The following is a 20,877-nucleotide window of genomic DNA, read 5'->3' as shown; positions in this document are numbered from 1 at the left end:
AATTTTTGTAAACATTCAGTAAGTCCTGGAAAATTACGAGCACTCATTTTTTTTTTTTTTTTTTTAGTGGTAGAGATTCCTTGGCATAGATATTAGCCTTGGAAAGTACATTATTCTAATCTTTTATGGTTTCCATTTCTGGACATGTTTCCTGAAAAGCAGCTGCATCTAATTCTCTTTTGGTTATGACCTACCTTGACCGTCCTGCCCTCCTGGCCCTAAGTCCTGCAGCCTCAGGGTGAGCTCTACCGCCTCTAGGCTGCTTTCTGATGGGGCTGTCCCTGTACTTGGAGAGTCATTTCCAAATTCCAAATTCTGCTAAAGTGAGAGGGGATCCAAGTGTCCTGCCCCCACTTTTCTCTTAAACTGGAATTATGGTTTTTGCCACTTTCTCCAGAAGCCCCTGATAATTGCTTAACCAAGTCCTACATTTGTTATTTGTAGCAGATACTCCTCAAAGCTTGTGGGATGTAGATAGCACCATTCCTAGTTTTCATTGGTATTTCAGAAGAGGGGAGGTTGATACCTGGGCCTGAGCCAGTCTCTACCTGGAAGTCCCTGGTCATCTTGCCTGCCTGCCGACGGCACTTGCCCCAGCCCACCCTCCCCTGTCCTGGAAGTAGCTTCCTCTTTATTTGTTCTCCTCTAGCACATATCTTTGTCTTTCATTCATCTTGCTAATCACTGTGGTGCACATTTTAGTGTTTTGTATGAATATTTATTTAGTAACTCTAGGTATAACTTTTATTCATTTATGTAAGAATAGTAAAAAGATGAGTATTTTTTAAGTGAACAGTATTTTTAATTTACACTTCCATTTAGAAAAGGAAAAGTTAGAATTATATATTCAGATATGGAGCAATCAGTAAATGAGCCTATATCTGTATTTCGTAAGTCAGTTTTTTAAATTGACAAGTGAAAATTATATATATTTAGGTGTGCAGCATGTTATTTTGATATATATAGAAATTATGAAATGGCTAAATCAAGCTATTTACCATATGCATTACCTCACGTCCTTTTTTTTTTTGTGGTGAGAACACTTAAAATCCCTCTTAGCAATTTTCAGGTAGTTACCATGTTGTACAGTAGATCTCTTTGAACTTACTTCTCCTGTCTAACTGAAACTCTGTGTCCTTTACCAACATCTCCCCCAACCCCCGCCTCTGGTAAATACCATTTTACTGCTTCTGTGAGTTTGACTCATTTAAATAAAATATATAAGTGAGAGCATGAGGTATTCATCTTTCTGTGCCTGGCTTATTTTGTAGGACTGCAGTATTTTGTGTATTAAAATAGAGTACATGAGGGCAGTTTGAAGAAATTCTTCTGAAGACATTAGGAGCAAAGGAATCTCGGCTCCCAAATTAAGCCACCCTTTGCCAGATAGCTTTTCTTTTTCTTTTTTTAATTGCAGTAAGAACACTTCACATGACGGCTACCCTTGTAACAGAGTTTTCTGTGCACAATATAGTATTGCTAACTATAGGTACAGTGTTGTACAGCAGATCTCTAGAACTTAATGATCTTGCATAACTGAAGCTTTGCTTTGCTTTTAAGCTTTCTAATAGTCAAGGCAAATGAGATATAAGTAAGATTTCTTAGTTTTGAGCAGCTACTCTTTCCTAGGAAAATGTGTTCAGATTCATCTGTGGATTTAAAATCTAAACTGTTACCTCTCTCTAGCAGCTCAGCTGCATGCATTGGGGCTTTCATATTTCAGTTATTTTAATACGTACTAGAATGAGAGTGCGGGTACTGAAACTCCTTGAACAACAAGGAATTTGAGTTTTCCTCACCCTGCTTCCTTATCACCATGGAACTCTTCCTTTTTTTTTTTTTTTAATTTTTATTCTTTTTCTCCCTTTTTCCCAATTTTTTTTCTAATTTTTAGATCAACCAAGATGGTATACCTGTTAAATACATAAATGACCAAGAAGGTATTTTCCTGGTTAAAATATCAGAAATATTATTGGCATTTATGAAACCCTAAATTTAACAAAGCTTCTTCACAGAAATTTTCTACCACCTTCATGAAAATGATTTGCCCGAGTTACAAAGATGTGTTATGAAAGAACTTGAGACTTGTAGGAATTCGGACACTCTTTGGTTTTAACTCTAGATATTTGACTTAGAAGAGTGCAGTCTTTAAGTAATGGTCTATTTAAAGTAATTAGCTAACATTGGTGGGTAGGAGGTGACAGAATTGGATGTTACTAATCCTAGAATTATTTGGTAGCATTTTTACGCCTGGCATAACAGTTTTATGAAAATTTTATATGTGAAAAGCCAGTGTGTCTGCTTCAGGGTGAGATGAATTCTGTTGTAGTAGTTGTAATTATACTATGAGACATGTAAAAGAAGCAAAGCAAAATAGAGAAACAGCTGGAGAACACAATTCTGCTTTTCCAAGGAAAATGAACTGAGCAATCTGTTGAGCAGCCTCTGACCCTTGGACTCACTATGAGCCTACGTGCAAACTGATGCAAATCAGAAGGATCAGGGAAGTGATATCTTCAGGGTGCTCTCCTTAGAGAATCCCTCAGTGGAAGGGCAGGGGCCAACCAAGACCCTCAGCATGTTGGGATCTCAGAGTGGAATTCTTCTTAGGGCTCTGACTAGAACGTTCTGGTGAGGCCCTCTGAGAAATAGCCACCAAAACTGCAAACTAACATGTGCTGAGACATGCAAACTAACATGTGCTGCAAACTAACATGTGAGAGACAAGAGAGCCTTGTCTCTCACCCAAACCACTGTCCCAGCCTCCTAACTGTCCTGCCTCTGTCTCCACTTTTGCTCCCCTATAGTCTGTTCTCCATCCAAAGCACAGTAATCTTTCAAAAAATGTAAATCTCTTTACCCAATCATGGCTTATTTGCACTTCAATGAGAGATGGAAACGTCCTGTCTGCCCACCAGGTGCCGCCTGCTGTAGCTCATTTTGGTCCTCTGGCCTCAGCTCATTCCTAGCCTCATTCACGTCTTTACTCTTCTTCACACCTGCCAAGCTATTCCCTCTGTGGGAGCCAGGACTCCCACACCTGATGTTTCCTCTGCCCAAAACATTCTGCCCCACCTTGCATCATTGTTCCCTCTCAGACCTCAATTTGAAACCTCCTCAGAAGGCCTTTTGTGACCACCCTGCTTAATTAGGTGCCTTCTTTCCCAGTGATTTTCAAGATCTGCAAGGAATGGCTGGTTTGTAAATTTCCAAACCATTTGCGGATTGAGGTTTTTCCAAAATATAATGAAGATGCTGTAGTAATGTCAAATTGCCATCAAGGTTTTCAGCACTCACTCTTGTTTTCCATACTCTTCTCATTTTGGGCTGGTAGCAAACAGTTCAGGCCAATACTGATCTGTAGTTGACACTTTGGGTAGCAAGCAGCATTGCTCTGCTGATTACCCTGTGTACATGTCCTTAGAACCAACTGTTCTGCAACCCTCTAGCTTTTTGTGGGTGTATCCCCGGTAGATGAGATCCGTGATGACAGGGATTTTAGCTTGGACTTGTCACTCATCCATCCACAATGCCACGATCAGTGTAAACACACACAAGATTTGTGTTTAGTCCATGTGGATGCTCCAGCTCCCTGATGTTCCTACCCAGCACAGCCCAGTTCACGCAGAAGAAAATCATGGGAGGCCCAGGTTGCATCTCCCTTCTTTCCTGGGTGGATCTGCTTCATCTCCACCTCCTTTTTCAGTCTCTGAGTAATTTTGCTAACTCACTGCATGACCTTAACCAGGGGACTTTAATACCACTTGCCTCCATCTCCGTATCTGTGAAGTAGGCATGGTGTTTTCTTCTACTGTAAAATGAAGTAGTGCTTTTGGACACACTTTGTGATCTCCAAAATGCTCCCCTGAGTGGTTTCTCAGATAGGCATTGATTTTATAACTAAAAAACAAAATCCAATTTCCTCCTTGATGTTTTTAATGAGGGAAAGTGCAGTCAGCAAACTTCCTGTAAAGGGCCACATAGTAAATATTTTAAATGTTGCAAGCCACTTAAGTCTGTTGGTTTTTCCCCCCAGCTCTTTAAAAATATAGAAACCATTCTGATCTCCAGAGCTGCAGGAAAGCGGGCCAGGGCAAAGACTGCCAATCCCTAGTGATAGTCGGAATTGTATTTCTGTGGGACTCAGTAAGTTTTATTTTCTGTTTATATGAAATCAGAAATGTGACCTGTAACAGTTTTTTCTTGAACTGGCTCTCTTGCAAAAATGTTAATTACTGTATTCATACTTTACACCCTTGTCTCTTGTTTTTAAATGCATCATAATCAATGATTTTTGGAACAGTTTGTCTCACCACAAAATCATAGTTCTCCAGAGCGGGATTGGTGGTTTTTGTAGGGGAACCCAAAGCATTGTTGCACATTTGAAGACCATTTTGAGCTTGGATGGGCCCTTAGAGCTTGATGATATATCCAAAAGTGGACTCTGATAATATTGCATTTTTGCCTGCCATGCAAAATATATTATGGTCTTAATTTCCTTAAGTTTTTATCTGATGATTTACTTATTTATAGACATCTGATGAAATCTTCTATTGAATTTAAAGCTGATACAATGTTCTTGTTTCATTTCTTGCTAATAGTCAGATGTGAATTACTACTGGCCAAGTTTTTATATAGTATTGTCAACTTTTTAACTGGTTAGTTACAAACAGGCTGTGCTTGGATACAAGTCATCTTTTGTAAAAGCCCCTTTTCCTGCCTTCGCTGCCTGTATTTCCTGACTGCCATCTCTTGCCTTTCTTATAAACCATGTTGCCGATACTCTTCTGCGATGCTACTTGTTTCTGGTGTTTTTTGTTTGTGTGTGTGTGTTTTAAGACAGAATCTCCCTGTGTCACCCAGGCTGGAGTGCAGTGGCACGATCTTGGCTCACTGCAGCCTCCACCTCCCAGATTCAAGCAATTTTTGTGCCTCAGCCACCTGAGTAGCTGGAATTACAGGTATCCACCACCACGCCCAACAAATTTTTTATTTTTACTAGAGACGGGGTTTGGCCATGCTGGTCAGGGTGGTCTCGATCTTCTGACCTCAAGTGATCCACCTGTCTCAACCTTCCAAAGTGCTGAGATTACAGGCATGAGCCATTGCGCCCGGCCTCCAATGTTTTTTCAATGTTCTTTGGTTGCAAATTTTAGCAAAGTCTCTGATTGAAATTAACATGGTAGTCGGTCTTAGCAAGTCAAAACCAAAATTGATAAAATAGCACCTGGGTATCCCTAACTTTTTCATTTTAACTCTAGCTTGTCTTGGGATGGCCAGCTGCTGAATGAGAAGCCCGGAACCATGGCACTATGTAAATGCAGATTATTGGTGGTGTGTGATCTGAGCTACAGTATAGTGTGTTAGGAGTGTGGATCTGGGAGCCAACTCTGCCGTCTGCCACTTCCTAGCTGTATGATGTCGGGCAACTTTTTAACCACTCCAAACCTCAGTTTCCCCATCTGTAAAGTTGGCCTAATAAAAGCACCTTCTCCATAGGATTATTGTGAGTTCTAAATAAGATAATACTTGCCCTGTAAACATTAGCTGAATTAGTGCCATGTAAGCCCTGGTTGTTACTATGTATTAATCAGCCACTTGGCAGGAGCTGGGCAGGTATGAAGAAGAGTAAGGAGGAGAGAGGCTGGTAATGAGAGAAGAGGCACTGGCTGAGATACAGAGTGTGCTTTTTCTGATACATGTTAGTGGATAACATTTCACATGGAAAATTTTATATTTGACTTGCTTTGTCCATTTTAATTTCTCCACAGGCCTTTGTGGAGGCCCAGAATAAGATTACTGTGCCATTTCTTGAGCAGTGTCCCATCAGAGGTTTATACAAAGAGAGAATGACTGAACTATATGATTATCCCAAGTATAGTTGCCACTTCAAGAAAGGAAAACGGTGAGATTGCTTTTACTGAATTTCCTTTTTATTTTCAAAGTAAATGCTTGCTTAAATTGTAAAATACAAATTCCAGATAACTTGTCCTTGTATAAGATTAATTCATTATAAGGAATTAATTTCTGTGTCTGAATATGAGAATAATATTTTTGATTTATTACATATTGTCCGAATTGTTAAAATAATGGTTAAGAAATTTAGTAGAGATAGGTCATATAAAGAAATCTAGATTATAGGAAATTGTTGTTGTCTTATGGGTAGTAATTGGTGAGACAGGATGATTCATAGACAGCAGTGGAGGTTTGTTTGCCTCCAAATTTAATTATCTTTAATGTATACTACTTGGAAACATTTAATTCTGTGTATTTCTTCCATCAAAGAATGGTGAAATGGGTGAATTCACTTATCTTGTTCCTGTCCCATTAACACCCACTTACACACATTTTCTTGATCTTTTATTAAATCTGTTTGGAGCCACTATCACACATTTACTTTAGACTTTCTTCAGCCTTCTGCCATTCTTACACAGAGATCAGCAAAGTAGAGTCTGCCTACCAAACCCTGCCCACCTACTGTTTTCATAAATAAGGTCTGATTGGGACACAGCCATGCTTATCGGTTTTCGTATTGTCCATGTGCTGCAGCTACAGGCTTGAGTATTATAGTGACAGACTGTATGGCTCACAGAGCCTGAAGTATTTGCAGTCTTGCCCTTTACAGAGAAAGTGTGCTGACCTTCCACCCTAGCAGCCTCGCTAAGGAAAAGAACCAGAATTTGATTTCAGAAAAGTCTGTTTTCTTCTTCATTTAAAAGAAAAAGTTACTGCTTTATTTGAATATCAGTTTTTATTTTAACACATAAAATGGTCTTTATTTGTCTCTACTTAGCTAATGTGCAGAATTACATACAGTACATGATTTGAATATGGAAAGCAGTTCCGTTAACAGGCTCTAGGTGGAGAGAAATGATGGGCCCTTTCACCTATGTCCCCACGTCCCTGTGATGGCCAGGTTACAGTTATACCTTTGTAGGGTTTTGGTTTTGTTTTGGTTTTTGCTTGTGTGTGTTTGGTTTTACTCCACAAATAGAAAACTCCACAGCTAAATAAAGACCATCTCTGTTCTCCAGGTATTTTTATTTTTACAATACAGGTTTACAGAACCAGCGAGTATTATATGTACAGGATTCCTTAGAGGGTGAAGCCAGAGTGTTCTTGGACCCCAACATACTGTCTGATGATGGCACAGTGGCACTCCGAGGTAAGTGCTATACAGAGAGGCCCGTGGAACATACAAGACCCTCACTTGGAGCTCTGAAGTTAGTGCAGTTGCTTTACCTCTGAAATACCAGGCAGGGTGTGGACCATATTGTAGAACAGATGCACATACAATATCAGGAAAGCTAATTTTTGCACAGTATATTTAGAATACATGAATAGTCACATTCCTCTTTTCCACTCTGATGGCATGAAGCAGAACTGGAGAATAATTCACACTGGACCCAAATTAGCTTTTAAGGCTTCTGGAATCTTGAAGTATCATCATCATTTCCTGTAACATCCCTGAGACATACCTGTGATTAGAAAAAAAAAGTCATCTTTCATAAGAAATTTAAGCTGTACAAAGAATGCTCCAACTATGAATATTAAACAGGAAAGAATGTTTATCAGATCAATTTCCCTCTTGGGAAGGAAGTGATCAGAGTCTTAAAAATCTAGTTAATTGTCAGCATGTCAGAATTACAAGTAAAAACACACAAGTCTTGTAGAAATTGAACAGCTGGGTGTCCTGTTCCCTGAAGATGCAGGTTTAAAGACTAAGTTGGTCCACAGTTGCTATACATCTCCTACTTAACTCTGCCCCTAAGGTAACCTCCTCCACAGGCCATAGAGAAGATTATCCCAGGTTTGTGCAGTAAGCAGAGTTCTAGAGTAAGGAACTAAGTTATTCTCCAGTTCTGTGTTTTAATAATTGTAAACTCTACAATGATAATGTCCTAGACGATGTTGGCTCAGCCTTTCCCCTTTAGTATCTTCTGGTTTTGTAGGAAAAAAACATATGATTAGTTATGGCCCTCTAGAATTGAGAAATTGAGACATTGAAGTCCTCTGTAATCAATAAGATGGGAGCTATAGAGTCCCGTTCCATCAGACCTGTGCAAAGACCCTTTTATACGAACACTTCTAACCATGATCCAGTCATTCAGTGGTCCACCCTCCCCTCCCTCTGAATAGGCTGTGTATATAAACAATGATCCTTTATCGAACCAATATTGAAAATAAGACGTCAGCCAGCTCAGATTCTTCCATGAATCTGACCGTGTAGTTTTCAATGAATTTAATACACAGGTTCTGTTGAAGTAACATATCCCATATAGGAATTCATTTAGTTTCCACAAGGATCTATCTTGCAACCCATCAGAGGGACAGGGTCTTAACTCCCACCCCGATAATGCATTCTTCCAGTGACTTCTTTATGGAGTGTCTGCCATGGACAAAGCCTTAATGGGTGAGAAGATAAATTAGGCATGAGACCTGCCTCAAACAGTCATTGAGTTTTCTAAGAGCGGTATTATAGGGAAGTTATTACAAAAGGAGTAAACATTCAGATTATTTTTATAGTATATGATTTTTAAACATACATTTCTTTTTTTTTTTTTTTTTGAGACGGAGTCTTGCTCTGTCGTTCAGGCTGGAGTGCAGTGACCGGATCTCAGCTCACTGCAAGCTCCGCCTCCCTGGTTTATGCCATTCTCCTGCCTCAGCCTCCCGAGTAGCTGGGACTACAGGCGCCCGCCACCTCGCCTGGCTAGTGTTTTGTATTTTTTAGTAGAGACGGGGTTTCACCGTGTTAGCCAGGATGGTCTCGATCTCCTGACCTCGTGATCCGCCTGTCTTGGCCTCCCAAAGTGCTGGGATTACAGGCTTGAGCCACCGCGCCTGGCCTAAACATATATTTCAAATCAAAATGTTTAATTTCAATTTTTCTGATAATTTTCTGATATATATACACACACACACACACACACACACACACACACACACACACATATATACAATTCAAACACTCCAGTGCTATGTAGAATAAAAGGTGAATGTGTTTCTTCTTCCTATCACCTTCTAGACTCTTTTCTGCATTTACATACATATGAGCCTAGATACTTTATAGGACTTACAATGGTTAATGAGTAGGTTCTGTGAAATTTTAAACTAATTCCTCATTAATTAAAATTCCATGTAAAAGAATAGGAAACCTCTAATAATAGTTGAGCTTCTTAAAATTTTCAGTCCCAAATAACATTTAGCAAACAGCCTAAGAGGAAATCTCTGGTGTCAGATTCTTCAATAGGAGGTGTTGTATCAGATGCTTTACATACTTCATAATTGAAACAGCTAATATGAAACACAAGTATTTGCCAGGAAACATTTCATAGTGATTAGAACATTCCACCAGGGCCCTAAAGGATTGTACATGGTACGACCGTCTATAGACATGTTGCTTTCCCTTTCACAATTTCTTGTGGAATGTGCACGCTGGGCACCTTCACTGCAAACCCTCAGGCTTTATTTACCTGGGCCTGTGATGGTCAGACAGTGTGGACATTAATCCTTGTGCACAGGTAATGCTCCGAAAATGAGGCTGTAACAAGGGATTTTAGATAGTTTGGAATCAATCCCTCAAATTACCTAATGGCTCCAATTTAGTTCTATTATATGTTATGTGTCATAATTCAGTCATTACTCTAAAAGCAGTTTCCTTTTTCTCCTTATTCCCTTTAGAGTATAAATAAAATATGACAGAAGTCTCAGATGAGCTCTGCTTTTAACTGAACTGCCTATTGCATTATAAAAATTTCAAAATGAAAGCATTTTAGTAGGCATATAATCTAATATTTCATTTTATAGGCAAATTAAGACCTGGAGAGGTTAGGAAGCTTGTCTAAGGTTATAAGGGTAATTCTTGTAAAACTTGGGCTGAGTCCCCAGGATTCCTCACTACCAGATTCCTATCCCTTTTATTGCCACATTCTACTTCCGTGTTATGGAGGAGAGCTTTGTCAGATGGCATAGAGGGCAGTGGAGTTGTGTTCCTGTGGTTGTCGTTGGATGATTTCTCCTGTGTCCCATAGGTTACGCGTTCAGCGAAGATGGTGAATATTTTGCCTATGGTCTGAGTGCCAGTGGCTCAGACTGGGTGACAATCAAGTTCATGAAAGTTGATGGTGCCAAAGAGCTTCCAGATGTGCTTGAAAGAGTCAAGTTCAGCTGTATGGCCTGGACCCATGATGGGAAGGGAATGTTCTACAACTCCTACCCCCAACAGGATGGAAAAAGTGATGGTGAGCGAAGACTTCAGATGAAGCACATTTTTCACAAAATGAAGTGTGACTTGAAGTGACTGAAGAGACGCTAAACCCTACATAGAAGTTGTGTGGTCCAGAACCATGTTTCCTCAAAGGGTGTTGTATCAGTTGGCTTTGCTGTGTAATAGACCACACCAAAATATAGTGGCTTAGAATAGTAACCAATTATTTTTGCTATGAGCCTGTGGGTTGGCCAGGTAGTTCTGGGCTTGGCTGAGTTCTAACATGTATCTGTGGTCAGCTGCAGGTCAGTTGGTTCATCTTGGCTTGGCTCTTTTACATATCTGGGGCCTCAGCTTGGGACGACTAGCAGACTAGCCTGGGCTTGCTCACGTGGCACCTCAGTAGAATTACAAGATGGGGAGCTGAACAACACAGACTTCTTAATGCCTAGGCTTGCGCCTGGCACGTCACCTTTGCTACATTCTGTTGGCTAAAGCAAGCCAGAGGGCTGTCACCTTTTCAATGGTGGAGAAATAGATACAGGGAACTGTGGAAAATTGGGATCATTATTACAATCAATCAGTCCCTTATAGATGTGTTATATCTCCTAAGGAGATTATGGAGAAGATGAATTTTTAAACTGAACCAAACTATTTGATGATGTTGAATGATTATAAAATTTTACTACTGTTGTAATCGCATATTCTTCTCTGATCAGAAGTTATAGGTCACCTGTTGGTTGGCATTTATCTTCATGCTCTTCTCCTTGTTACTTCCTGGACACACCTTTATTGTTCTCCTCTTTAATTGCACAAAGATCCTGTTGTGTTCAAAGATCCTCCTTCTTTACTCCTTCACTTCTAATTTTCCCAGACAGGAAGGGCTATGTACCTTGTACCTTACTGTACAATGTGTCATTTTCTTCCTTTTGCTACCCCACATTTCAATGTGGTATGTAGCATTTTCTTGTTACGTTAGTTGGTCTTTACAGGTGAGTTTTACAATCCCTGTGTTAGAGATTAGGAGCTTGGGCACGAAGGCTCAGTAATTTTCTTGAGGGCTGGGGTCTGGCAAGAAGCACAGCTACTCCAGTGCTTTCTGCTGTACATGTTGTCCCCTTATCATGACTTGCTGTATCTTTGTCATCTTTAAATATCCTTGCTTTCTTTTCTGTTTTTTTCCCCCGCAGTTGAATTGGGAATAAGGCTATGGTGCTTTTCATCTGTTGGCTATGTTTAGCTTTTTCTGCTTTTTGATTAGGCTACATCAAGACCTTTTTTATAAATTCACCAACGAATTACAAGAGGAGCTAAAAGTAGGCTTTTTATTCAAAGATGTTGGCTAAAGAAAGACATCTGTGCTCTGGAAACGAAATTAGCTGCCTGTGTTAAGAGTGCCCCAGAGTTAGAAAATGTTAGTTATTTCCATGTTCTGGGAGACAAAAAAGTATAACTGGCCAATTCATGTTAGAGAACGTTATTACGTTAACTTGTAAAAACCAAAAGTCATCATTTACCATCAGCTTTCAGTGGCACAAAATAATAATAATTAGTAATTGTGATAGCTAAAAGAGAGACAACATCTTCTTCCAGCTGTAATTTTGCTTCCCTCTTGTTAGGATCTCAGTAGCCTCTCAGACTGTGATGGGACCCTTAGAAATGAAGCTAAGCAATTCCTACCATGTGCTTCTTACCAGTGTCCCTGAAAGCTCAATGACAATTGCTTAAGTGCCATAAAGCTTGTTTTACATTATGGTATTATCTTACCTTTTTCCCTCCCTTGCCCTGAAAGCTTGGTACATCATCATCATCATGAAAAAAAGAAGTTCAGCCTCAAAGAAGTCTCCAGAATCAGCAAATATGAGTTAATTACTTTCAGTTCGATATTCAACCCATACCTAACCTTTTTTTTTTTTTTTGAGATGGAGTCTTGCTCTGTCACCCAGGCTGGAGTGCAGTGGCGTGATCTCAGCTCACTGCAAGCTCCGCCTCCCAGGTTCAAGCGATTCTCCTGCCTCAGCCTCCTGAGTAACTGGGACTAGTTAATGCCACGCCCAGCTAATTTTTTTTGTATTTTTGGTAGAGACGGGGTTTCGCCGTATTAGCCATGTTGGTCTTGAACTTCTGACCTTGTGATCCTCCCGCCTTTGCCTCCCAAAGTGCTGGGCTTACAGGCGTGAGCCACTGTGCCTGGCCGATACTTAACTTTTTAAAAAGTAAAGTTTAGTTTGTAGAACAGTTTTAAAAGCAAAATTGAGAAGAAAATACAGAGACTTCTCATGTACCTCCTGTCCCCACATATTCATAACCTCTCTTATTGTGAACATCCCCCACCAGAGTGGTACATTTGTGTTTCATTGGCAAATCTACATTGACACATCATTATCACCCAAGTTCATAGTTTACTTTAGGGTTTGATTTTGGTGTTGTACATTTTGTAGGTTTGAACAAATGTATAGCGACATGTATCCAGTGTTGTAGTATCATACAGAGTAATTTCACTTGTCCTAAAAATCCTTTGTGTTCCAAGGATTCATTCCTTTCTCACCCCAATCTTTGGCAGTCACTGATCTTTTTACTGTCTTTATAGTTTTGTCTTTTCCAGAACATACTGTAGTTGGAATTAAATAGTATGTAGCCTTTTCAGAAAGGCTTTTTTCACTTACTAATAATACATTTAGGTTCCCTACATGCCTTTTCACGGCTTGATGGCTCCTTTCTTTTTAGTGTTGAATAATCATTGTTTGAATGTGCCACAGTGTATCCATTCACCTACAGAAAGAATGCTCAATTGCTTCCAAGTTTTGGCACTTATGAATAAAACTTCTATAAAAAATCTGTATGCAGGTCTTTGTTTGGACACAAGTTTTCAACTCCTTTGGTAAAGGAGCATGATTGTGGGATCATGTTGTTAAGAGTCTGTTCAGTTTTGTAAGAATCCTCCAAAACTCTTCCAGAGTGGCTAGACCATTTTGCATTCCCGTCAGCAATGAATGAGAGTTCCTCTTGTTCCACACCCTGGACAGTGTTTGGTGCTACCGGGGTTCTGAATTCTGGTCATTCTTACAGGTGTGTAGTTATATCTGATTTTTTTTTTTTTTTTTGGAGATGGAGTCTCGCTCTGTCACCCAAGCTGGAGTGCAGTGGTGTGATCTTGGCTCATGGCAACCTCTGTCTTCTGGATTCAAGCAATTCTCCTATCTCAGACTCCCAAATAGCTGGGACTACAGGTGCATGCTACCACACCTGGCTAGTGTTTTTTTTTTTAGTAAAGACGGGATTTCATATGTTGGTCAGGCTGATCTCGAACTCCTGACCTCAGGTGATCCACCTGCCTTGGCCTCCCAAAGTGCTGGGATTACAAGTGTGAGCCACCATGCCTGGCCATATCTGATTGTTTTAATTTGCATTTCCCTAATGATATATAATGTGGAGCATCTTTCTAGATGATTATTTGCCATCTGTGTATCTTTGGCCAGATGTTTGTCAAGGCCTTTGGCCTAGTTTTTAATCGGATTTTTGTTTTCTTATTGCTGAGTTCTTTGTAATATTTAGGAATTTTATAGTTTTATGTTTTACTTTCAGGTCTGTGATCCATTTTGAGTTAATTTCTGTGAAGGGTGTAAGATCTTGTCTGGATTCATATTTTTGCCTGTGGATGTCTGATTGTCCCAGCACCGTTTTTTAAAAAGGCTACTGGGCTCTCTCTTCTGTTCCATTGATCTATTTGTCTGTTGTTTTGCTAATACCACATTATCTTGATCACTGTAGCTTTGTAATAAATCTTGAAGCTAGGTGCCAGTCCTCCAACTTTCTTCTCCTTCTGTATTGTGTTGGCTAGTCAGTATATTTTGCCTTTGCATATAAACTTTAGAATCAGTTTGTCAATCCACAAAATACATTTCTGGGATTTTGGGATTTCATTAAATCCATAGACAAAAATGGGAAGAACTGATACCTTAACAATATTGAGTCTTCCTAGCCATGAGCATGGACTAGCTCTTCATTTATTTAGTTCTTGTACTTCTTTCATCAGAATTTTGCAGTTTTCCTTAGATAGATCTTACACATATTTTGTTAGATTTATACCTAAATATTTCGTTTTTGGAGGTGCTAATGTATTGTTTTTAATTTCAAAATCTACTTGTTCGTTGCTGGTTTATAGGAAAGTAATTGATTTCTGTATGTTAACCTTGCATCCTGCAGCCAGCTACTTAACTTTTTAAATGTTTCTAGCATTCTGCAATATGGGTGGAATTGATTTTCTTAAAATTACCAAGTGCATTTCAGTGTACATTTTTAACTCCTTCAGGCACAGAGACATCCACCAATCTCCACCAAAAGCTCTACTACCATGTCTTGGGAACCGATCAGTCAGAAGATACTTTGTGTGCTGAGTTTCCTGATGAACCTAAATGGATGGGTGGAGCTGAGGTATTGTACAGCTGTGAAATTTTACCCTCAAAGACTGTGTTTCGTGGATGTGTGTATAAATATTATGTGGTGACTTTTATGGATGGTAGAAATCCCGTGAGTGAATATTCTTTTGTTAAAAATATTGGTATTCAGATTGACTCTTAATAATGGAGGTGATAAACCTTTTAACTGCAATCTCAACCTATTACTCTTAATATTAAAAGTAATACTTTGAGTATACTTTTTGTATACTCAAAAAGTAATACTTTTTGAGTATTAAAAAAGTAATTTTACTTATAGTAAAAACTATAAAAGTACCTAGTAAGGTAAAACATGAACCTTTCGAAACTCAGAATCCTGCTTCTCAGAGGTGAGTGTCATAGCCTTCCACACATTTTCTTTGTACATACAAGTGAGAATATGGGAAAAAGACAGTGTGTGTGTCTTTCCCTTTTTTACACAACTGTGCTCTTTTCGTGCATATTGTTCACTTGTTTTTACATTAAAATAAGTATCTTTTAGACATTTTCTCATCAATATTCATGTATTTCTTGGGGGTCTTGACAGGGACCAACCTCTTGAAGTGTGATAGGTTTTTAAGTTACTGGCCTAAAATTTAGTCTGTATTTTGAGAATCAGCTGTGAAGAAACTTAGGGGTACTTGGAGTAAAATTTTGACTCTGGTTAGTTCATTCCTGTGTGCTAAGAAATATTTCTTGTTAGAGAAGCATTCTGAATGTTTTAATATGGGTGGGATGTATTCCATTTTTAGTGGGAATGAGGAATGTACTACAAACTTTTTAGCTCATCGAGACACCTCTTCTATTGAAAAACAGTTAGTTTGTTAGGAAAGGCACATTTTCAATTTTAACTTCTGTTCCTAGGTCTACTTCGTTGGAGGACAAAACAGGAATCTATGGTATATTATTCCATGGGAATTGATCTTCTGTATTCCAAATCGTCCTTTTATTTATTTGGGTTTTCTAGACCAGGGGTCAATAACAAATTGCCACTGGGCTGGATCTGGCCTGCTGCCTGTTTTTGTAAATGGAGTTTTTTTGCAGCACGACCACACCCATTTTTACCTGCTTTCAAATTATAACTGCAGAGTTGAGTAATTGCCACAGAAGTCCGTATGGCTCACAGAGCTGAAAATATGGACTGTCTAGACCTTTATAGAAAAAGTTTGCCAGATTTTAGTAGAACGTGTTAGAAATAAATTTGTAGGACATTTTGTTACTTTAAAATGTGTCTGTTTTTTATGCCTTTTCTTTCCCATCTGACTTCCCACTCTACCAGCTTTTCTTGTGCATTTACTATTGTCTTTTTTCTCACATATTTGTTTTTAATGGCTTTTCTGAGATCTATTTGGAGATTGTTTCTGCTAAGTTTTCTAATACATAGGGCTTCTGCGTACCATAGATACAAAATAATATACATTTTTTACCTTCATCTGAGTGAAATACAATTAAGATAAATATGCTACCAAAATATTAGGTGATGTATAATCTCATAAAATTGACCATTGTAACCATTTTTAAGTGTACAACTTACAAGTTGTACTTAAGTGAAGTGTACTTTAAGTGAACTTACAAGTTCAGTGGCATTAAGTTCATTGACATTGTTGTACAACCGTTATCATCGATCCTCAGAACTTTCTCGTCTTGCAAAACGGAAACTCCGCCTTGTGAACAATAACTCCCCATTTACCCCACCCCTCTCCACCCACCACTGCCATCACCTGGCAGCCACCATTCTACTTTCTGTCCCTTTGTATTTGACTGCTCTGGGTACCTCATATACATGTCATCTTACAGTATTTGTCTTTTTGTGACTGGCTTACTTCATTTGGCATAACATCTTCAAGCTTCAGCCATCTTGTAGCATGTGTTAGTTTCCCTCCTTTTTAACGCTGAACAATATTCCAGTGTATATGTGTGCCACCATTTGTTTATCCGTTCATCCTTGGGCACTAGGGTTGCTTTCCACAGTATTGTTATGAGTAATGCTGCTGTGAGCAGCTAGTGTTTACAAATAGAGTGGAAATAGATCACATGCGTTAAACATATGTATAGTCACTTCTGCTAGCTAGGCAAATAAAAAGAAAAGCAAATTTAAATAGGTTAGATGATTCTTCTACCATTCTTTCAATAGATGTACACTCTGCGTAACTCATCTGATATAATCTTTACTACAGTTTGAGAAGGAAGGAATGCATAAAGAAAATAAAATACCTACTAGGGTAATTATCTTACAAGTCCATTCTGGAACTGCCTGCTGGGTCTGTTCCTTCTGGAACTGCCACAGCCTGTATCTTTGTAACCACTATGTACACTGTTTCCCTGATCAAGAGGAAAGGGCACACAAAAATTGAGTAATAACTTTATTTATTTTTTATTTTATTTTTATTTTTTTGAGATGGAGTCTTGCTCTGTCACCCAGGCTAGAGTGCGGTGACTCAATCTCGGCTCACTCCAACCTCTGCCTCCCGGGTTCAAGCAATTTTCCTGCCTCACCCTCGCGAGTAGCTGGGATTACACAGGCGTGGACCACCACGCCAGGATAATGTTTGTATTTTTAGTGGAGACAGGGTTTCACCATGTTGGCCAGGCTGGTCTCAAACTCCTGATCTCAGGTGATCTGCCGGCCTCAGCCTCCCAAAGTGCTGGGATTATAGGCGTGAGCCACCATGCCCAGCCTAAGAGTAATGACTTTAAAGAACAGCAATAAATAAAGGGATGCATCTCTACTTTACAGAAGTAATAAGTGAAGTTGTTAAAAAAAAAAAAAAAAGCTAAAGGAACAGTATAAAGTGAGTCCTTTATATTTGATCTTTATTGGATCAGGGCCCTATTTAGTGAATTATGCAGAGGAAGTCTGTAAGAAAACTTAGTGGGGTCCGTAAACAAAAAGTGGGCGTAGACTTGCCTCAAACAGTGTTCCAGAACTTGGGTGGTCTTGTTGTGACTGGTGTCATCCCACCAGTTACCAGGGCTGGTCAGGCAGGTCTGGCTGGCTAGGTGAGTGCTGCTTCCTCCTTTCCCAACCCAGCTGTGTATGATCTCCTTCTGAGCAAAAGGACCATCTGGCTACATGGAGGAGTACTCTTGTCACTTAAACATGAACTCTAGAGTTCTGCTGGTGTGACGCCTCAGAAGCCTCAGGTCCAACCTGAACTGATGGTCTAGTTCCAAGTCTTCACTCAGAAAAATCTAGATCATGAAAAAAATCTTGAGGTGGGAATTTCTTATGTCCTTCAAGAAGTGTGATAAAGCCCGGAGAGTCCAAGAAGCAGGTGGAACTAGCTGGACCAGAAGCACCCATGACTGGTGGACACATTAGCACTCAGGCTATTCACTGGAAATGAAGCAGTTTCTTAACAGCCTTTATTTAGTGATTTGCATCTTAAAGAAAAGCAATAAACGAAATCTCACTCTGTCACCCAGGCCGGAGTGCAGTGGTGTGATTTCGGCTCACTGCAACCTCTGCTTCCCAAGTTCAAGCAATTCTCTCTCCTCAGCGTCCCGAGTAGCTGGGATTACAGGCTCGCGCCACAATTCCTGGCTAAGTTTTGTATTTTTAGTAGAGACAGGATTTTACCATGTTGGCCAGGGTGGTCTCAAACTCCTGACCTCAAGTGATCCGCCCATCTTGGTCTCCCAAAGTGCTGGAATTACAGGCATGAGCCACCGTGCTCAGCTGTAGTCCTCTTTATAACCATGTACCAAAGGCATGTGCTGCAATTGTTGCTTTTATTTCATTGTTGCTTTTATTATAAAAGTACTTACTTTTAGTACAGTCATAGAACCTAGTATTTAGATAATGCATTTTACAGTGTCTGTGATGAGAGAACCAATGTTAGAGTGAGAGGAGTGTATTGGAACAGAAATTTTTATTGTAGTTCTCTCTGTGGCCTTGGGCAAATTAATCTGTTCAAGGTCATTTCCTTTGTTTCCTCCAGGGCTTTTTCAGCTCTGAAACTGGACGGAGGATTTATCACAGCATCTCTTAGCCTCCTGGGAGAGAACTTAGCTGCTGGGTGTGAGAGAAGCAGGACACAGGGCAGGATGCAGACTTTGAGGGTGTGGGTGGAGGAACCCTGTGGGCACAGACTGGATGTGCTTATGGACGTGTGCAGATTTCTCTGGCTTGCTGCCGTCCCCCTCCCCTTCGACTGCCACAGTCCAAGTTCACTGAGAAGTTCTCTTTATATCCTAGATGCTATCTCCTCGTGACTCATCTTCCTTCTTCACAGATACCTCCTCTGCCTTCCTGCATGGACAGGTCTGTCTTGCCTTGATCAGGCAGATCTCAGGAAATTCCAATCAGGAAGCAGCTTTAGTTTCCCCACTGTTGCCCTCCGTCACGCTGTGACAGCGTGTCTTCCCGGGATGACTGCTTTCAACCCGGCAGAACTCCTTGCTTTGTGGACACTTATGGGTATTGGACCTGCTATTAAAGGTTAATTGCAGTCCAAAACAAAATATTGCTCTCTCCAATTTACATGCTTTCACCCTCTACCCAGCTCAATTTTGCCAAGTCCCTCTCCTTGCATATTCATCCTGTTAGTTTTTCCAGTAGCCACGCAGGGAGGAGGATTAAGACAAGAGAAACGGGAGTTTTGCTTATTGGGAATTGTTTGCTGGTGATTGTTTGTTGGCCTCTCTTGGCTGCTTGCAGTGAGGATGTGTGTCCAGATTCCAGCTCTCCTTATGCCATCCTTTTTTAGAGAGAGCCCTCGATTTTAGGAGCCTCTGTACTTTGCTGTTCCCTGATGTGGGTTATAAACTCTCTGGCTGCCCTTTTGCACCACCTGCCTGCCCCCAAAGCTTTTGATCCTAAAAGCATTCCCTCGAGATTCAGACTTCCCTGCCTTTCCTTCCTCCACCCTTTTTCATCAGGGACCTTTCAAGATGACTCGAGGCCAGCAGTCTTCCTAGTAGCTTCCTGGGTACCTCTTGCTCCAGGGGAAGGCATATCCTTGGGTTACTCTGTCCTGGAAATACGAGCTGTGTTCACTGCCCTCCTCACTTACAGCCAAGGACCTCAGGAAGCCTCCTACACTCAGTCCCTCCTGCACATGTCCAAAATGCTGGGCTCAGGAACAAGAGCTCCCTTGGGCCCCTGGGGTATAATATGAAACAGCTGGTACTGGGCTTTGATGGACAGAGATGCCAATTATTTAATATAGACTGTGAGGCTTTACTTGAAGGACAGTTTCATGGCAGGGTAGATATTGTCAGGTTCTGTTGGACAAAAAAAAAAAAAAACCCACAAAACTCTGTTTTAAAGTGAATTGTTAGCATTTGGGGAGAAAAAAATCCTAAAGAAATCAAACATTTTGTGGCAGTGTTCCCAGCAGAGGGTGCTCTAGAATGAAGATTGTGAAAATGCATCATCCTTTAGAAAGGATAAGGAGAAAATGCCCAGCTTCTTTGTGATTATCTCGCTAAATCCTATATTGAGAACCTAATTCTGTTATACCTAATTCTTGAAAAGTTTTTTTTTTCCAAAAGTAATCCTGAATCTTAATATCTGTCACATATCTCCATAAGCCATTTTTATATGTTCACCTGTGATCCCTAGTAATTAAAACATCTATATTACACATATATTAATATACAAAGTGTGTTGCCTGATGCTTGACTTATAGTAGGTATGCAGTGAATGTTAATTTCCTTACTCTTCCCACGTCCCCTGCGGAAGTTCATGCACATGAAGATCAGCAGGGTCTCACCTTCCAGAACAGACATAGAAAAGTCCGCTGGTGTTCCTGGTGGGGGATCTCGGCCTCCTCTGCCCCTTGCTGATTGGCTGTTTTTGACTTGGACCAGTAACTGCTCAGCAGCCCTCCTCCCAGTTGGCACAGTGCATATTTATTCCCCAAGTACTTAGCGCTTGCCTTGTGTCCACCACTGCTTCCTTTCCTTAGCACTGCCTTACATGATAGTATTCACCGTGCTGATTAGCACACAGGAAAATCTCAGCAGCATAGTTGGGAAGGCAGAAAAGTTAGAAAGCCAAGCTAGAGACCTGGATGTGAGTAAAGCAAGAAGGCTGTGCTGCTCTTTATACATAAAACAATCCTGCAGGAGAGCGTCATTTTTAGTAGACATGTTGGATTTGTTGATAAGTCACTTTTCTTACAGAACACTTGTTTTGCTCAGCAAGGGAGAAAATAAGACAAACCGTAGATACTTTTTTTTTGTGAGATGAAGTCTCACTGTGTCGCCCAGGCTGGAGTGCCGTGG

At 40.2% G+C, this 20,877-nt stretch overlaps 1 protein-coding gene across 2 annotated transcripts in view; it reads left to right on the top strand.

Moving 5' to 3' along the window:
* PREP (prolyl endopeptidase) overlaps positions 1–20,877 on the top strand; it is a 140,075-nt gene that overhangs the window by 27,052 nt on the left and 92,146 nt on the right. For both annotated transcript variants that reach the window (XM_033234727.1, XM_033234728.1), the window contains exons 3-6: positions 5,772–5,905; positions 7,035–7,165; positions 10,035–10,244; positions 14,523–14,644. In XM_033234727.1, the coding sequence (XP_033090618.1) occupies positions 5,772–5,905; positions 7,035–7,165; positions 10,035–10,244; positions 14,523–14,644 (597 nt within the window). The remainder of the gene's footprint in view (positions 1–5,771; positions 5,906–7,034; positions 7,166–10,034; positions 10,245–14,522; positions 14,645–20,877) is intronic.

Source organism: Trachypithecus francoisi, unplaced genomic scaffold (assembly GCF_009764315.1).
Source record: "Trachypithecus francoisi isolate TF-2019V2 unplaced genomic scaffold, Tfra_2.0 Lachesis_group15, whole genome shotgun sequence".
Classification (NCBI taxonomy): Eukaryota; Metazoa; Chordata; class Mammalia; order Primates; family Cercopithecidae; genus Trachypithecus; species Trachypithecus francoisi.
Note: the sequence above shows the minus strand (reverse complement) of the source record. Positions and strands in the feature narration are given on the sequence as shown.